At 32.9% G+C, this 16158-nt stretch overlaps 1 protein-coding gene across 2 annotated transcripts in view; it reads left to right on the plus strand.

Moving 5' to 3' along the window:
- LOC117111293 (short transient receptor potential channel 5-like) overlaps positions 1 to 16158 on the plus strand; it is a 76130-nt gene that overhangs the window by 12612 nt on the left and 47360 nt on the right. For both annotated transcript variants that reach the window (XM_033254213.1, XM_033254215.1), the window contains exon 2: positions 7770 to 7958. In XM_033254213.1, coding sequence (XP_033110104.1) covers positions 7788 to 7958 — 171 coding nt within the window. In that variant the 5' untranslated portion in view covers positions 7770 to 7787. The remainder of the gene's footprint in view (positions 1 to 7769; positions 7959 to 16158) is intronic.

Raw genomic sequence — 16158 nt, forward strand, 5'->3', positions numbered from 1 at the left:
AATTATAAAAACAGAGTTGAAATTGAGGGGGCGCTTATGGAAATCTGTCTCTTATACACATCTAGATGTGTATAAGAGACAGGTTCAGGCCTGTCTCAAGTGCCAGCCTATGTGTAGCTCATTATCATTGCAATAGAAAGCTTTCACTATCTCGCTGGGGATCGCTTCACCGAGGAAATAGCTTGTTCCCGTTTTTGTAATTATTCGTACAAAGCAGAAATTAGGAGATTCATTGAATCGTTTTCACATTCCCCCAAACATTCATATGCGACGGTGTAGCAAGTGACTTCCAGTGCCTTATATAGAGTGAATGCAAATAATAAAGTTGCAGCTATATACAAATTTTTTTTAAATGTAGGCCTAACTCTAACCCTGGAAAAGTTGCAATGCAGATGAATTGAATTTTCTAAATATGTGTACACTGTTATTTTGAAGGAGTTATTTTAACTCCAAAGGAGTTATTCTGTACCTAAAAAAAGGTACAGAATAACTCCTTTCGAGTTAAAATAACTCCTTCAAAATAACAGTGTAGCCCCGAAGAGTCAGCAGTCCGTCATGATTAAAATTTATTTTAATATTTGTTTGAGTCCGTTTGATGTCTATATTTTACATGTTGATAATACCATCCTACGTACCTCGTTACAAATATAATATTTTGTACACATTACTTAACAAATTATAGGTTACTCGCATATTATATTAGCGTCGAAGAATATATTAATAATTATTTTATGTTGAAGTATAAATAATTTGAATAATTTAGTCGGTCGCGTCAAAGTATAACCAGTGTCGAGTCACGCAGTTTTCACTAGCAGAGATTCTGAAAATTTAAATTTTTGGTACTGATTGGAAAAGTACCGGTACTTTGTTACATACTACTGTGACTACAATTGGTTATACCTTTAATGCTACGGATGAATTGAATGCCGTCACAAAATTATTAATCGAAAGCAACGCCTAAAGTTTCCCCGTACCAGTTAAATTAATTTTCTCTGTGGTTCGGTACAGTGGCGGCTCTAGAATATATTTTCTGGGGGGGGGGGTCTAAGTTGTCCGACAGGGGGACTTGAGCTCGTAGGCTCGAGCTGGAGGAAGGGATTGAGAGGGGTACCCCTTCCAAATGAGATTTTGTTTAAAAAATATCAACCTCTGGATGGCCAAAAATGGCACTCTCAGACTGTGACAGACATGTGTGTTGGCTTGGTGTGGGCCTATTTTTATATGTTTTATGCTCTGACTGCGCGACGAGCTCTGTCCGACTTATGGGTTTGACCTGGGGGGGGGGGGGCGCTTGACTTGTCCGGTGAGGGGCTTAAGCCCCCCTGCCACCCCGCTGGTGCCGCCACCGGTTTGGTATTATAGTACAATGTAGGCTATAAAGCATAGAACAAAAAGGTTACACAACGAGGTTAAATAGCGTGGTGCCATATTTTTAACGTTTTTGACCCTTGTTATTGTAAATACTGAAATAATAATTAAATAATCATGAGGCATATGCTACAAAAAATGTAAATGGAAAAATTAACAATAGCTAAATAAAACGATGGATTCTGATTATGATTGTAATCAGCTCTTGTGTTTTATAGAAAGATTAAATGTAAGCAGGGAAAGAAGAAATTACATCCAGGTGCCTCCCAGCATAACATCTCTTGTGTTGTCTTTTACCTGTTATTACTGTTTTATAAAAGCAAGTGGTCTGATTATATTAAGGGCGAGTCTAATGGTCGAGCGGTTAATGCAGGGGCCGGCAACCTAAAGCCATAATATCGCGCTGGTTCGAACGGCACGCTCGCCTAAGAGCCACCATAGGCCCAGTGTACATAATTGGCTCGTGCACTAAAAAGAACCAAGTAGGCCTACATCTTTCGAGACGAGTAGGGGTTACCCCGGTTTACTGATCCATCTCACAGCCCATGTGCTCATGTGGTACGAAACTACACCGGCAGCTGGCTGGTCTGTACTAAAATGGAAGAAAAATAAGATATTATACATTCTCCATAAGGCTATGAAAAGCTATGGTTGATTAAATATTTCTTTTTTTTTTTTTATTATAACATAATAAGAAATGAAGTGGTTGTGGTCAGGATTAAAACAGGGAATAAAACATTTCCAAATTGATATTTCGAATTGTAATATACCTACCTATTGTTGTTACAAAACATGAAGTATATAACTGAGGTCCATTCAAGGCAAAACATAATAAATGATGGAAATATTTGTTTTCTCTTTCTTGGTGAAGTTACCACTTTTATTCATCATTATGCAAACAAAACATAATAGAGTATTAAATTATAAATGTTTATCGCATATTATATATTTTTTGTTATAGGCCTACAGTATTTTGGGTTTTAAGAAGTTGAATGCAAAATATTTTTATTATTTCATAATTCATAACACATATTATCATATCCTATTTAATATCAAATCTCATGATACATCAGAATCAGAATCATTTTTTTGTTGTCCTTTCGAAAATTACCATGGAACACAATTGCTCTAAACATTCACAAAAGTTACACATGTAAATATAAAATCAAAACAAATTAATTAAACTACTGAATATATTTAACTGATGGTTCTGCATCCCACTATGAGCTATTAATGAAACGGATGGAGTATATGCAAAAATGAATTGAAAATTTTTAGGTTCTACACATTGAGGTTCTAAGACGCCTTCCATATCTTAAATACTGTTGTATTCCGTTTGGAGTGGGTGGTTGGTGTCATTTATAATGGTGGTCGCCTTACTTATTATTTGGTTTTTACAAGCATCATCAATGCAAACCATTCCATCAAACAATTTACAAGCCTTAGTTATAATGACTTGTAACTTTCGTATGTCCCCTTTCCTTATTACACTCAACCAAACTAAACAACCATACAACATTGCACTTTACATTACGGACGAGAAAAACAACTTAAGTATAGTCTTATCTAGGCAGAAACCATTTAACTTTCTCAGGAAATACAATCAGTTGTTACCTTTAATGGATTTCCATAGTTCCGACCAGTTTCGTTGGTTATGCCTAAATACTTATAAGTTGCAGCAATCTCTATAACAACATCATATATCATATCAGATACGTATCACATTATGTTATGTATAAAATATCATTGTATCGTGCCATTTCCTTATTATTAGGCCTAATTCTCTTTTACGAGGATTTTACTCACCTTAATTACTTTCTTTGTTAGTTTTCTAATTTTCTTTTCTCAAAATTTTAAACCTACAAACATCAAGAATAACATGTACCATCATTTTATTAAATAAAAACAATTACACTCTAAGGGGTCAGTTCACCTTTAAATGTTTTTAACATAATAATTGTTATAATTTATATGTAATATATTTTCATATATTGTCAACCATTCTATCTGTGTATACATTATAGAATAAAAAATAATCCATCAGATAAAAGTTTCCTTTTAAATAAAGATATTCATTTTCAGCATAATATAAACGACACATTGTAAAATACAAATCTGTAAATTCTAATACTTTACTCATGAAACATTTTTTATAGTAATATTTCACTCATTTTCAAAGATATACCACCAATGTTATCTTTTAATTCATCATTATTACAGTTTTCTTTATAAAAGATAAATAGCACAGTTAGAGATGGTTGAATGTTCTTGTATTCTATCTGTAGACACCACTGCCTGTACAACCCAACTCAGTATGTTGACAGTTAACATTTATTTATTTACTACTAATATCTTTAGCCAGGATGACACAATGATTTTAAAGAAATGTTTTTCATTGTGATCCTGGAATTTGATGAATATTGTTTATTTTTTTACATTACCAGCTATAAATCCATATTATAGAATTTCTTTGCTGTGTGTGTTATGCACATTTCGTATCATTAGGAAAGAACTTTTTTAGGGAAAACCTTCCAAAAGCTTTAACTTGAATTATTGTTAATACATTTATTACTGATCCATTACAATGTTTGTTAAACAAGAAAATCCATTCAAAATGACATTCAATTTATGTTGTCAATGAATTAGTAAATAAGGTAATGTAGTTGGATTACTCACCTATAGATATTCATATTCTGAGCCAGAATGTTGCTTGGATCTAATTAAGTTCCAATATTAAATATATCGTTGAAATTGGTACCGTAATGTATGTGAATTACTGATCCATTACAATGTTTGTTAAACAAGGAAATCCATTCAAAACGACATTCAATTTATGTTGTCAATGAATTAGTAAATAAGTTAATGTAGTTGGATTACTCACCTATAGACATTCATATTCTGAGCCAGAATGTTGCTTGGATCTAATTAAGTTCCAACATTAAATATATCGTTGAAATTGGTACCGTAATGTATGTGAATTTGTAGAGAGCTTTATTACAACTTAGTGTGATTTTTAGCATTGGTAGTAGACAATTAGGCCTACATTATTAAACATACGATTTGCAATAGTATTAACAATAGGCCTATAATAATTTAAGAAAATTAAACTTGTGACTACCGTACCATGTCTAAATATGAAAAAAAAAAAGTGTAATTGTATTCCTTTACAAAACGTCTGATTTTTTTTAATGTTTTAAGTTTCATGTTCTCGCACCAGCGAAATATGAGAGCAAAGGTCATAAAAATATCAACAGATAAGGTAAGCTAATTAAAAATAAATGATTAGGTTATTCATACGATTTGCAATAGTATTAACAATAGGCCTATAATAATTTAAGAAAATTAAACTTGTGACTACCGTACCATGTCTAAATATGAAAAAAAAAGTGTAATTGTATTCCTTTACAAAACGTCTGATTTTTTTTAATGTTTTAAGTTTCATGTTCTCGCACCAGCGAAATATGAGAGCAAAGGTCATAAAAATATCAACAGATAAGGTAAGCTAATTAAAAATAAATGATTAGGTTATTCAATAGAGAGCGATATGAATTCCTTACTTCATAGTTATCTTCAGAGGAATCGATTTCCAAATGGGTAGGTTATAAAATGTAGATTTTGTAGCGTTAATAGGAAAGTTTTCGCACACGAACGCGTACGGTTAGTGTGACGGATACGTCATTATTTTGACGTCATACACAGGCTGCTATCCGCTAAACGTGTGGACAACACGCATATCTCGCTTATTACACGTAAGTGAAAAACGCGTAGGGAAATTTTAGATTTCTATTAGGATCTTCGCTTTTCACATTTTACGTAAGTGTAAAAAATATAGGCCCTATGCAGTGGCGGCTCTAGGATATATTTTCTGGGGGGCTAAGTTGTCTGACAGGGGAGGGGGACTTGAGCTCGTAGGCTCGAGGTGGAGGAAAGGGTTGAGAGGGGTACCCTTCCCAAATGAAATTTTTTAAGAATACCAACCTCTGGATGAGCAAAAATGGCACTCTCAGACTGTGACAGTCATGTGTTGGCTTGGTGTGGGCCTATTTTTATATGTTTTATGGTCTGACTGCCCGACGAGCTCTGTCCGGCGGGGGGACTTGACCTGTCTGGTGGGGGACTTAAGCCCCCCCCCCTTGCCACCCCGCTGGCGCCGCCACTGCTTATGGGAGTAATCCTTGCCCGGCAAACAAAAAAAATGATGGGGCCTGTCCCAAATTTTAGGGAGCTTTCGAATGCACGACAACGGTACATAAACAATAGGGCCTATTATAAAAAAAAAACACTTCTGGGCAACAAAGGAAATATTTTTCGTTTACATTTTTTAATTTCAATTTCAAAAACCTTACATTACTAATAAAACTGTGAGAAGCTTGATAAGAGAAGAGAACAGAGTATAGGCCTAGTAGGCCTAAGCTAAGGACCTAGGACTAGGCTAGCTACGCTTGAATTGCGCGCTGTGATTGCGAAAAACACATAATGGCGACGAACGGATAGCTAAACGTATGTGTACACGTTCGCCTGCGAAACCTCTCGATGTCGATTTTTAAAACATTGTTTTTCTCATGGTAGATTTATATAAATCCAGACGACGATTGGGCAATTAATGGTAACTAATAGAGTAGAACTTTGGCCCTTTTCCTGACATCACTGCCTACCCTACTCGCTTAAGCGCTTAAAATATTTTTTTACACTTTCTGAGGGGTGCTTATTCAAACGGGGCGCTTATGAAAAACAGAGTAGAAATTGAGGGGGCGCTTATGGACATAGATGAAAATCGAAGGGTTCTTATGGGAAATTATTAAATTCAAGAGGTAATTTTTGAATGAAAAAAGATTATATAAGGACATTACGAATGGTGGTTAGAAAAGATAATCGTCCAGAGAACATGGCTCATGACAAGAATGCGTGAATATTTACATAACAACAAAATACCGTAGCAGATGCAAATAGTAGTGGTGAGTAGTGGTTAGCTTGTTTGCCATCGGCCGATTGAGATTAGCAGGATGGCAGGATCATTGTATTTTTTATTTTAAAACTCAGATGAGAATGTGCTAAAGGTGCAAATTGTCGGAAAAGAAAAAGAGGAGTAGGACTAGGCATAGACAAATAGGCCTATGTAAAAAGAGTAAAGTTGGAAATATACTGTCTGTCCAGGGATCGGAGCTCTCATCTGTCCAAGAGAAATATCCTCATTTTGATATTGACCTAAGAAGAATGTGTTTCCACTCTGTAGCTCAATTATGCCAACAACAACAGTCCCAGGATTAATGGGGTTATTGACATGCTAAAAAGAAAATATTATGATATTATTCAAATTAAGAGGGCGCTTATTCAAACGGGGCGCTTAAGGGAATTTTCACGTTAGGAGGGGCGGTTATTCGCGCGAGTACGGTACTTGACTGTTATTATTGTATCGTCTTCTGCCTTGAAGAGTTGGTGAACCTTTATTTCATTTAACCAAGACGAATGACATGTATTTGTATGATTTGAGGACAATCGTTTGATTTTAACCAAAAGCAAGATGTTGTTTATTCATTTATTTAAATTCGCGGAATAATCAGTGTGTTCATTCGTTTGATTTGGACCGAATGGCACTTATTCGTTGATTTGGAAAAGAAAACGGAAGGTATTTATTTGTTGAATTTGTTTTATAACCAGAGAATTAACGGTGTTAATTCGTTTGATTTCAGCTGCAGGAAGAAGTAAATTGATTGAGGAAAAAAACTTTATCACTGTTCATCACTAATTACATGGAATATCATACAGAAATGCATAAATATCTAGTCATCTAACCATTGCCCTACATTATGGAATAATGTCCACTATTCAGCAACGAAAAACTATTAGTTCTTGCAACATTTACTTTGTTTTCACCAACAACCAGTTTATTGTGTCAAATGTAAACACATCATGGCCGCACTTGCCTTATTTTAATTCGGAATGTAATACATCCATGGTATTATTTACAAATATTATCAAACCTACTCTATCATTTTCAATATCGTGGTTTTTTTCTTATTGTAAACGTTTAGATGGTTGTAGGAAAAACACAACACTTAGACGCTACATTAACATGTAGCTGGTTTTTGTTCGTAGGCGGAGGTAGAAATAAACTTTTAAAAAGTCCTCGATTAAACACTTCATTCTTAAGAATATAGGCCTACATACAAATATTTTATAGCAATAAATCGACAATGAAATATTAAATAGGGGACTAGTGTGCGTGATTATGTCAACAGTAAGTATACTCAATGAAGTTGTCGGCTCCTATTGTTTTGGTAATTTTCCATAAAGTAATAAAAAAAAAAAAACAGGTCAGGTTATGCGACATTATGCGATATTCGATTTCGTTGAAATCTATATAGATTAAATATTTTACTTAATGTTTACATTTTCTTCAGATGTAACTTTGAATAGACATGTTTCGAAACAAGTCTTTGAGAGAGAAAAAGGAACAGCGAGATCGTCGGGCAAACGAAGGAGGCCTGAGTCCTGATGGCACCTCTAGTAAAAGATCGTCTGTTCGAAGGACAATGTCAGGAAATTCTGCATCTGGAATGTCGGGAAAAAGCTCCACTCATGGATCAAGGGTAAATACAATCATTGTTACTATCACCAATACTATTATTAAAATATTGATCACAGTTAAGGTACATGTTTAAAAAAAATGTAGGCCCTCTAACTACCCTCTTCTGATTTGCATTATGCGCTTGCCGTTTCTGGGTTGTCCAATATGTCATAATATCACATTATACAAATATCTTCCTCGAGATCCAGGAAGGGCGTATCACTTTGATTTCTGACAGTCTAGCCACATGAGATATTAGTGATCAATCAAAATTGTGAAGTCAGACACGTAAACAGAATGAAACGAACTCAAATTCTACAGGCGCTTGGATCACCACGACGCGTTCATGGTTAAGTGGTTATGACGTTCGCCATGCATGCAAAAGGTCCGGGTTTGAGTCCCGGGGTGGAGGATAAGTGTTTCTTTGCCACATATATTTTATGTTACGTTTCAATTTACGTTCCGTTTTAATATATACTGTATATATATATATATATATATATATATATATTATATATATATATATATTATATATATATATATGTGTGTGTGTGTGTGAAATATATATATATATATAGTCAAGAGTTGACAAAGACTACAGGCGTAGTCGAAATATTCGTTGCAATGAATTTTCGTGTTTCTAATACGATATCAACATTTTACGTATCTCAGTTTTCATTATACCGTTACGCCGTATTAATATTATTATTATTATTGTATACTTATATAGCGCATATCAAACTTCTATAAAATATATATGTCATTACCTTATAAATTGTGTATATGTATACTTTAATAATGAAAAGCAAATAATAAGCTCAAAAGGTTGTATAAACAAGCTGATACAACGCAATAAAACACAGGAGACAATACAACGTGATTTCTTGGAAAATAGTATGTATATCCACGGATTTGTAAACGTGAAACGCATGGAGTAGTAGTAGTAGTAGTAGCAGCAGCAGCAGCAGTAGTAGTAGTAGTAGTAGTAGTAGCAGCAGTAGTAGTAGTAGTAGTAGTAGTGGTGGTAGTAGTAGTAGTAGCAGCAGCAGCAGCAGCAGTAGTAGTAGTAGTAGTGGTAGTAGTAGTAGTAGTAGTAGTAGTAGTAGTAGTAGTAGTAGTAGCAGTAGTAGTAGTAGTAGGGGCCTAGTAGTAGTGGTAGTAGTAGTAATAGTAGCAGCAGTAGCAGTAGCAGTAGCAGTAGCAATAGTAATAGCAGTAGCAGTAGTAGTAGTAGTAGTAGTAGTAGTAGTAGTAGTAGTAATATTAACCATATCAAAATTTTTCTAGTGGTGTAATATCTTTTCAGACAACTTCTGTCAAACCTATTTCTACAGGACGTTATAAAAAAAATGGTTTTAAATAAGATGAGATTTTAAAAGAAGTGAAAGTTGAAAATACAATCGATGGGCCAGAGTCGCTAAATTCTAAAAGGATTGTATACGAATGTAACCCTGAACAGTGTTTGAATAGCATTTTCCTCAAACCAAAGCGTAGCTGCATGTTTCGCTTTCCCTATCCGAAAACTATATCATTTTATATCGGGAGGGGTTTTTGTGGCCAGTTCACTCACCCCGAAGGAGCCCTGAAATGCTATAAGAAAGAAAGCGCGAAGATGTTTTCTAGTTCAATGAAGGTTGACAACTGACTCAAGTGAAGCCACCAGACGTCTGAGATTGTTCATGATTACAGGCAACCGAGTGGTAAAACCCAATTGCAGAAATATGAGAAGCAATAGCTTTTGGTGCATAGTTTTTCTCGAAGATCTATAGCCTATACAATTACACAGTCTCGGAGATCGGATTTTGTTTTACCTCTCCCAGATAAAAAAAATATTCCAGCTTTGCTTATAAGCCTTCTGTGAGATGGGAGAAAGTGAAGCATTTAGGACCCTAATTGAATCTCCTACAGGTTCCTGTTGGTCTCCGTGAGCCACGAAAAAGAGTCAGAACCGCCCGTGCCGAGGTCGGAGTGAACTGCCTGCTCGCATTATGAAGAGCCTCCCATTTCATACCCCACCCTGCTTGTTTTTTTTAAATTATTATTTCCGTTGTATGTCCTCTGGGGCTGTAACGTAATAGCTCCAATATATTTTTTAGGTATTTTAGTAGGTTTTCGGCTTTGTTCCTGTTTTCTAATATAGACAGTAATGTGTACAGAGAAGGCGGTAACCCATTGAAGGATTGCAAAAGGTCTCGCATAAACAAATAATATGTTTAATAATAATAATAATAATAATAGATATTTCAACAAGAAACCTGAAAGAGTGTATTGCTAGTAAACCAGTAAACCGTACAGTTACATACCATGAATGGAACTAAATGCCTTTCTGGCATAAGCGAGTTAGTTAAATACGATATTAGCAACACAAGAATCTCTACCATTAACTCCCCCACATCTTTCAGTTCCCGTTTCACATAGTGTACAAGATTATTAACATGAATTGCATTATTCTTAGATCTGTCACCATTAACTCATCTTAATTGAAGTTTAGCTGCCTCCTGTCCTTTTTAATTACTTCATTACGACGTCAATCAGACAAAAGGTATAATTAATGTTTAGTTTATAGCACCTTAAATATTGCTTGCAATTCGTAGAAAGTATCAAAACCCGCCAAGTTATTGCTCCTAGACATTGAATCCATTATTGTTTCTACTCTAAATGAAAATTTACGAGATTTCATTAGGTCTATTTCATTCTGAAGTGTCATTGCCAACAAAAAGACAGGTAGGCCCAGGGCGCTTTAGTTTCGAACTTATCTTTTTGCATTTATCATCAAAATGCATGATGTTAAGATACCACCTTTGTTTCATGAATTGAAATTTATACTTTTTTAGGTAATCAGCAATTTCTAAATTCAACAAGTTCGCCAGGTGACTTTTCCATGTAGTTGTTTTGAAGACCAGTTGCGGATTCAAGGGGCCAGCCGGCCCCGGCTTCACCCCACACCCTCCTAAAGATTATTTTTTTAAAAATTGAAAGAAAGAAAAAAAAGAAAGTTCAAATTTAAAAAATACCACGATGTTCTGATGAGGCAGAATGATTTTCTTTTTTCAGTTATACATAATTATCAAACATATCGTATTGTGTATTCCATCGCTTATAGAAAATGTGGATGCCACATGAAAAAGAAGGGTTTGTAGTGTCATTGTTCTCATTAACAGATCACCATGCCTGATAAAACGCATACCTTGATGATTGTAATGATGAAGTTGGAGCATAAACAACAATAGGTACACGAACAGATATAATTTACAATTTAATGACAGCACTAAGGCGCTCAGGCCTACCCGCTTAGTCAAAAAGTTATTAACAGCGATATTAACAGCAACAACATCACCACCACCATCACCACCAACAACAACAACAACAATAATAATAATAATAATAATAATAATAATAATAATAATAATAATAATAATAATAATAATAATAATAATACATGAATTGAACATAATAGATAGACCTATGATGGTGATGATGATTGCTTGATGATGATGATAGTGGTGATGGTGATAATCGCAACAGCGAATGTGACAACGATAAAGATAACAATAACGATAATAATTCTAATAATAATAATAATAATAATAGGCCCATAAGAATGATAATAATATTGATAATTATAAAATAATAAGCAATTAGTAGAGTTGCGTATAATACACTAGTGGAAATTATACGAAGGTTGCATGAAAAAGTATTAAAATTTCCACTATGATAAGACTACTATTTGCTTTATGAATCATTATTATCTTAATATTAATTATAATGATAATAATGAGGATGATGATAATAATAATAATGAAAATAATAATGAAAATAATAATAATAATGATAATAATAATAATATAATGAAAGCCTTAATGTAACAGAAATTTGATAGCAAGTATCTTTAAAAAAGTATTGTCCCATGCAAAAATTACCAAAAAGTGTTTATATTAACTTGGTCTTTTTGGAGACCAAGTTATGAACTTGAACTTAGAAATTAGTGTTTTTAAAATATATTTACCCATAATTCTACAGCGAAAATGATAGAAACACTTCCAGTCACTGGACGTGTTTTATTATTTTTCATCATCATTATCCAGTATAAAAATTACGGTACAATTTTTTTACAATTTAATAATTTCTATGCTTAAGTTAATAATTTGTATGTTACTGCAAAATGAGCAACATAATTTCAAAATTAGTTTGTATGATTTGTTGTCATTTTCAGGTGACAATACATCTTTAACTTCCATAATCGTACAATACGAATCTCATAATTAGTAGTTGATACGGTACCACACAGGAGTATACTCTCCTGATCCTTATAAATGAAAGGATTACAGTGTTGTAAATTTTTAGTAAGGCAGCTTGCATTTAAAGGCAACAATAGGCTATATTTATCTGTTTTTTCCATGTTGCCTTTTCTTTCTTTCCTGGCACATTAGTGTAAAAATCGATATAAAATTGCGTATTATCGACACGCATGCTATCGGAATACTTTGCTATAGAGATTCCGTATGTATATTAATCAATTATATATTATGACATCCCAGATTAGTAGTACAACATAGGCCTATATAATATGATTATTAGACATTAGGATATCAACATACAGTGATATTATATAGCTGTATTGATAATTGTAGAACAACAATAATTATTTAGAATTTGATATTTGTTGGAAAATATAACTTGTCTATAGTCTTATATCTAGAATTAGAACGAATATCTGACCCACATTTTTCTTTTCCTCATTATGTTTTCTAGAACACACTTAGGCGTACTAAGGCCTATTGATTATACAATGATTATAATATAATTTCACCATAGACCTACTTGGCTGATTTGAATCTATATAATAATAATAATAATAATAGCATATAATAACATATTAAAAATAATTAATATTAATGACGTAATATCGATCTGTTTATCAAATAAGCTTCATTGATCAAATACTTTCGTTGCCTGGTTCAGTAATCACAATGTTGAAATTACCCAAATTCAAGGTCTTGTTTGATTGATTATTTTTTTAATTTATATATTATACTCGAATTGACACTGATAATACTATATTTAGGACAAAATAACAGCCCGTGATGATTGACATTATAACTTTTATTGCATCAGACGCTAATATTGATGTAGAAATACCAAAACAAGAAACCGCAACAACTGATCGATTACTGTACCCGAACCCTACATGCCAATTAGTCAAAACCAGGCCGAGAAAAACAACAATTGGAGAGGTTGTGATGTAAAAATAGGAGTGTTTATTTACTTTATGTATTTATTTGAACATCCAATTTTGTTACAGTGGCACATGTCAATTCAAACAACAACAATTAACAGTTTAAATTAATATTAATAATAATAATAATAAATACCAATATAATGAAATTAAATTAATACAAAACATAAAAATGTATTCCTATTCGTCCTACACTGATTTTAAGAAATTCATAAGTAATTGCATTACACTATTGTTGACAGGAACACTCGCTTATAACTCTACTATTACAAATGTACACGATTTCAAATAAGTAATGTTAGTCAAATAAATTGAGCAAAGAGAAGAAATACACAATTTGACATGTAATACAATGCATATACACATACATAGCAAACTACATAATATTAGTGATATACTTTTTAAATATCTATAATTTGACTTATATATAATTTTATATACTGGCTTAAAGTTTGTTTACAAAATTATTTTGGACTCTTTTCACACACTTATTCTGTAATTTATTATTATTATTATTATTAGTTACTTTGTTTTACTATTAAGTTGTTTATGTATGTTGTGTGGAGAAATAAATGAAACAGACAAAGACATACATGATATACACGCACTCACGCTGTAAATACGTGCACACATGATATATACTTTGCACATATAATAAAGAAAAATCTATTAATCATTAATAAACATAGCAAAACATTAATGAATACAAACCTTTAAGATTTTTCCTGAAGGGCTTTTTAGCTCAGTGCAGTTTTTGCAATGATTTAATAAGGTAAAATGTACAGAATGTATCAAAACTCAGTAGAGGATTGAAACTGAGATATTGCGAGTTTCCCAAGAATGTATAACAAGTTTATCTTCATAATTACTGTTGCGGAATGATTCCCAAACATTGTATTCATCATTGTAGATTAATTCATTTCTAAGCATGTCAGGTAGATTGTCTCTGATACATGTTAATGGAGTACAAGTAAAATAAAATCTGCATAATATATTTTTTCTTCTGTCTATTTACTTAGTCTATAAAATCCAAAAGAAGAGTATTTGAAAGTACTTTATATTTAAGACTGGAACCACTGAAGTTATTGTTTTTAAGCAAATAGTTGTCAAGACTACCGTAGGTTGAAATTTAGGTTTTTGAGTAGTAAGATGAGGATGATTTTTCATTTGCCTTTTCCAGAATATCATGTTTTAATAAAGCAAACCAACCTGAGTGATCAATATTTGGATGCTATTAACATATCTGTACTGTATCTAGTCTTTTTTTCAATGTGCTTTTACACTTAAGAAATTGCTTTTTTAATCGCTTTGATTTTGTATTAAGTGTTATAATTGATTTGATCATTACATTAGGCCATTATTATGCAATCAAACCATTTATTACTTGATATAGTTTTGGAGACTGATAGTACCCCACTTAAATGACCATATAACACCACTTTGGGGGCTTATCAATTGGGGCTTTGAGGATATAACGTGCCATTGGCATTTAAAGATGTTCAAGTCTCTGCATATCTGAGTTAGAACCAACAGACCAAACAGAGCATGCGTAATTAAGAGATAGTAAAACAATTGTTTTCCATAAAATGTTTCCATGATAGACTATATTTAAGTCATCAAAGTTATCAATTATGAACTTACTGTATCATAGGGAATCTACTCCCATTTCTAGCAATATTTTAGTTGACCATGTTCAGATAGATTTGTGGAAATGCATCCTAAAAAATCCTTAAAGATGTTCAAGTCTCTGCATATCTGAGTTAGAACCAACAGACCAAACAGAGCATGCGTAATTAAGAGATAGTAAAACAATTGTTTTCCATAAAATGTTTCCATGATAGACTATATTTAAGTCATCAAAGTTATCAATTATGAACTTACTGTATCATAGGGAATCTACTCCCATTTCTAGCAATATTTCAGTTGACCATGTTCAGATAGATTTGTGGAAATGCATCCTAAAAAATCCTTAAAGATGTTCAAGTCTCTGCATATCTGAGTTAGAACCAACAGACCAAACAGAGCATGCGGAATTAAGAGATAGTAAAACAATTGTTTTCCATAAAATGTTTCCATGATAGACTATATTTAAGTCATCAAAGTTATCAATTATGAACTTACTGTATCATAGGGAATCTACTCCCATTTCTAGCAATATTTCAGTTGACCATGTTCAGATAGATTTGTGGAAATGCATCCTAAAAAATCCTTAAAGATTTTCAAGTCTCTGCATATCTGAGTTAGAACCAACAGACCAAACAGAGCATGCGTAATTAAGAGATAGTACAACAATTGTTTTCCATAAAATGTTTCCATGATAGACTATATTTAAGTCATCAAAGTTATCAATTATGAACTTACCGTATCATAGGGAATCTACTCCCAATTGTTAGATAGATAGACTATATTTAAGTCATCAAAGTTATCAATTATGGAATCTACTCCCATTTCTAGCAATATTTCAGTTGACCATGTTCAGATAGATTTGTGGAAATGCATCCTAAATATTAATACTTATCAGTTTCCTCGATGTAATGGCATCCAAGATAGATATTAGTAAAAATCATACAAAGAAAAGCAAAACTACGCTCTGATCTTCATGAAATAGCGCTATATAAATGATGTAATGTAATTGTTTAGATTTATCAACCCTTTTCCCAAAAACAAAAACATTCATTTTTTTTCAAATTTAAAATAAATTTTCTAATTTATAGCAATGTTCATGGCTCTACAAAAAGTTTTTTATACCTACAACTTTATAACAATGTAAAATCTTAGCTGATAAGACAATTTTTGATATGTCGGTCTAGATATATTATTAAAATAAATTCCATCGTACAGTACTTTGTCAAAATCAAAATCAAAGTCGTTGAAACAAAAAATTATGACAACAAGGCATTTAGACTGTAGAACACTTCGGCCAGTCCTCTGGCCTTCATCGGCTTTACTGAAGGTACAAGTTGGCTGTTAGAAATTCTATATATAA

This window comes from Anneissia japonica, unplaced genomic scaffold (genome assembly GCF_011630105.1).
Source record: "Anneissia japonica isolate Jap-2015-1 unplaced genomic scaffold, ASM1163010v1 scaffold288211_len279840_cov171, whole genome shotgun sequence".
NCBI classification, from domain to species: domain Eukaryota; kingdom Metazoa; phylum Echinodermata; class Crinoidea; order Comatulida; family Comatulidae; genus Anneissia; species Anneissia japonica.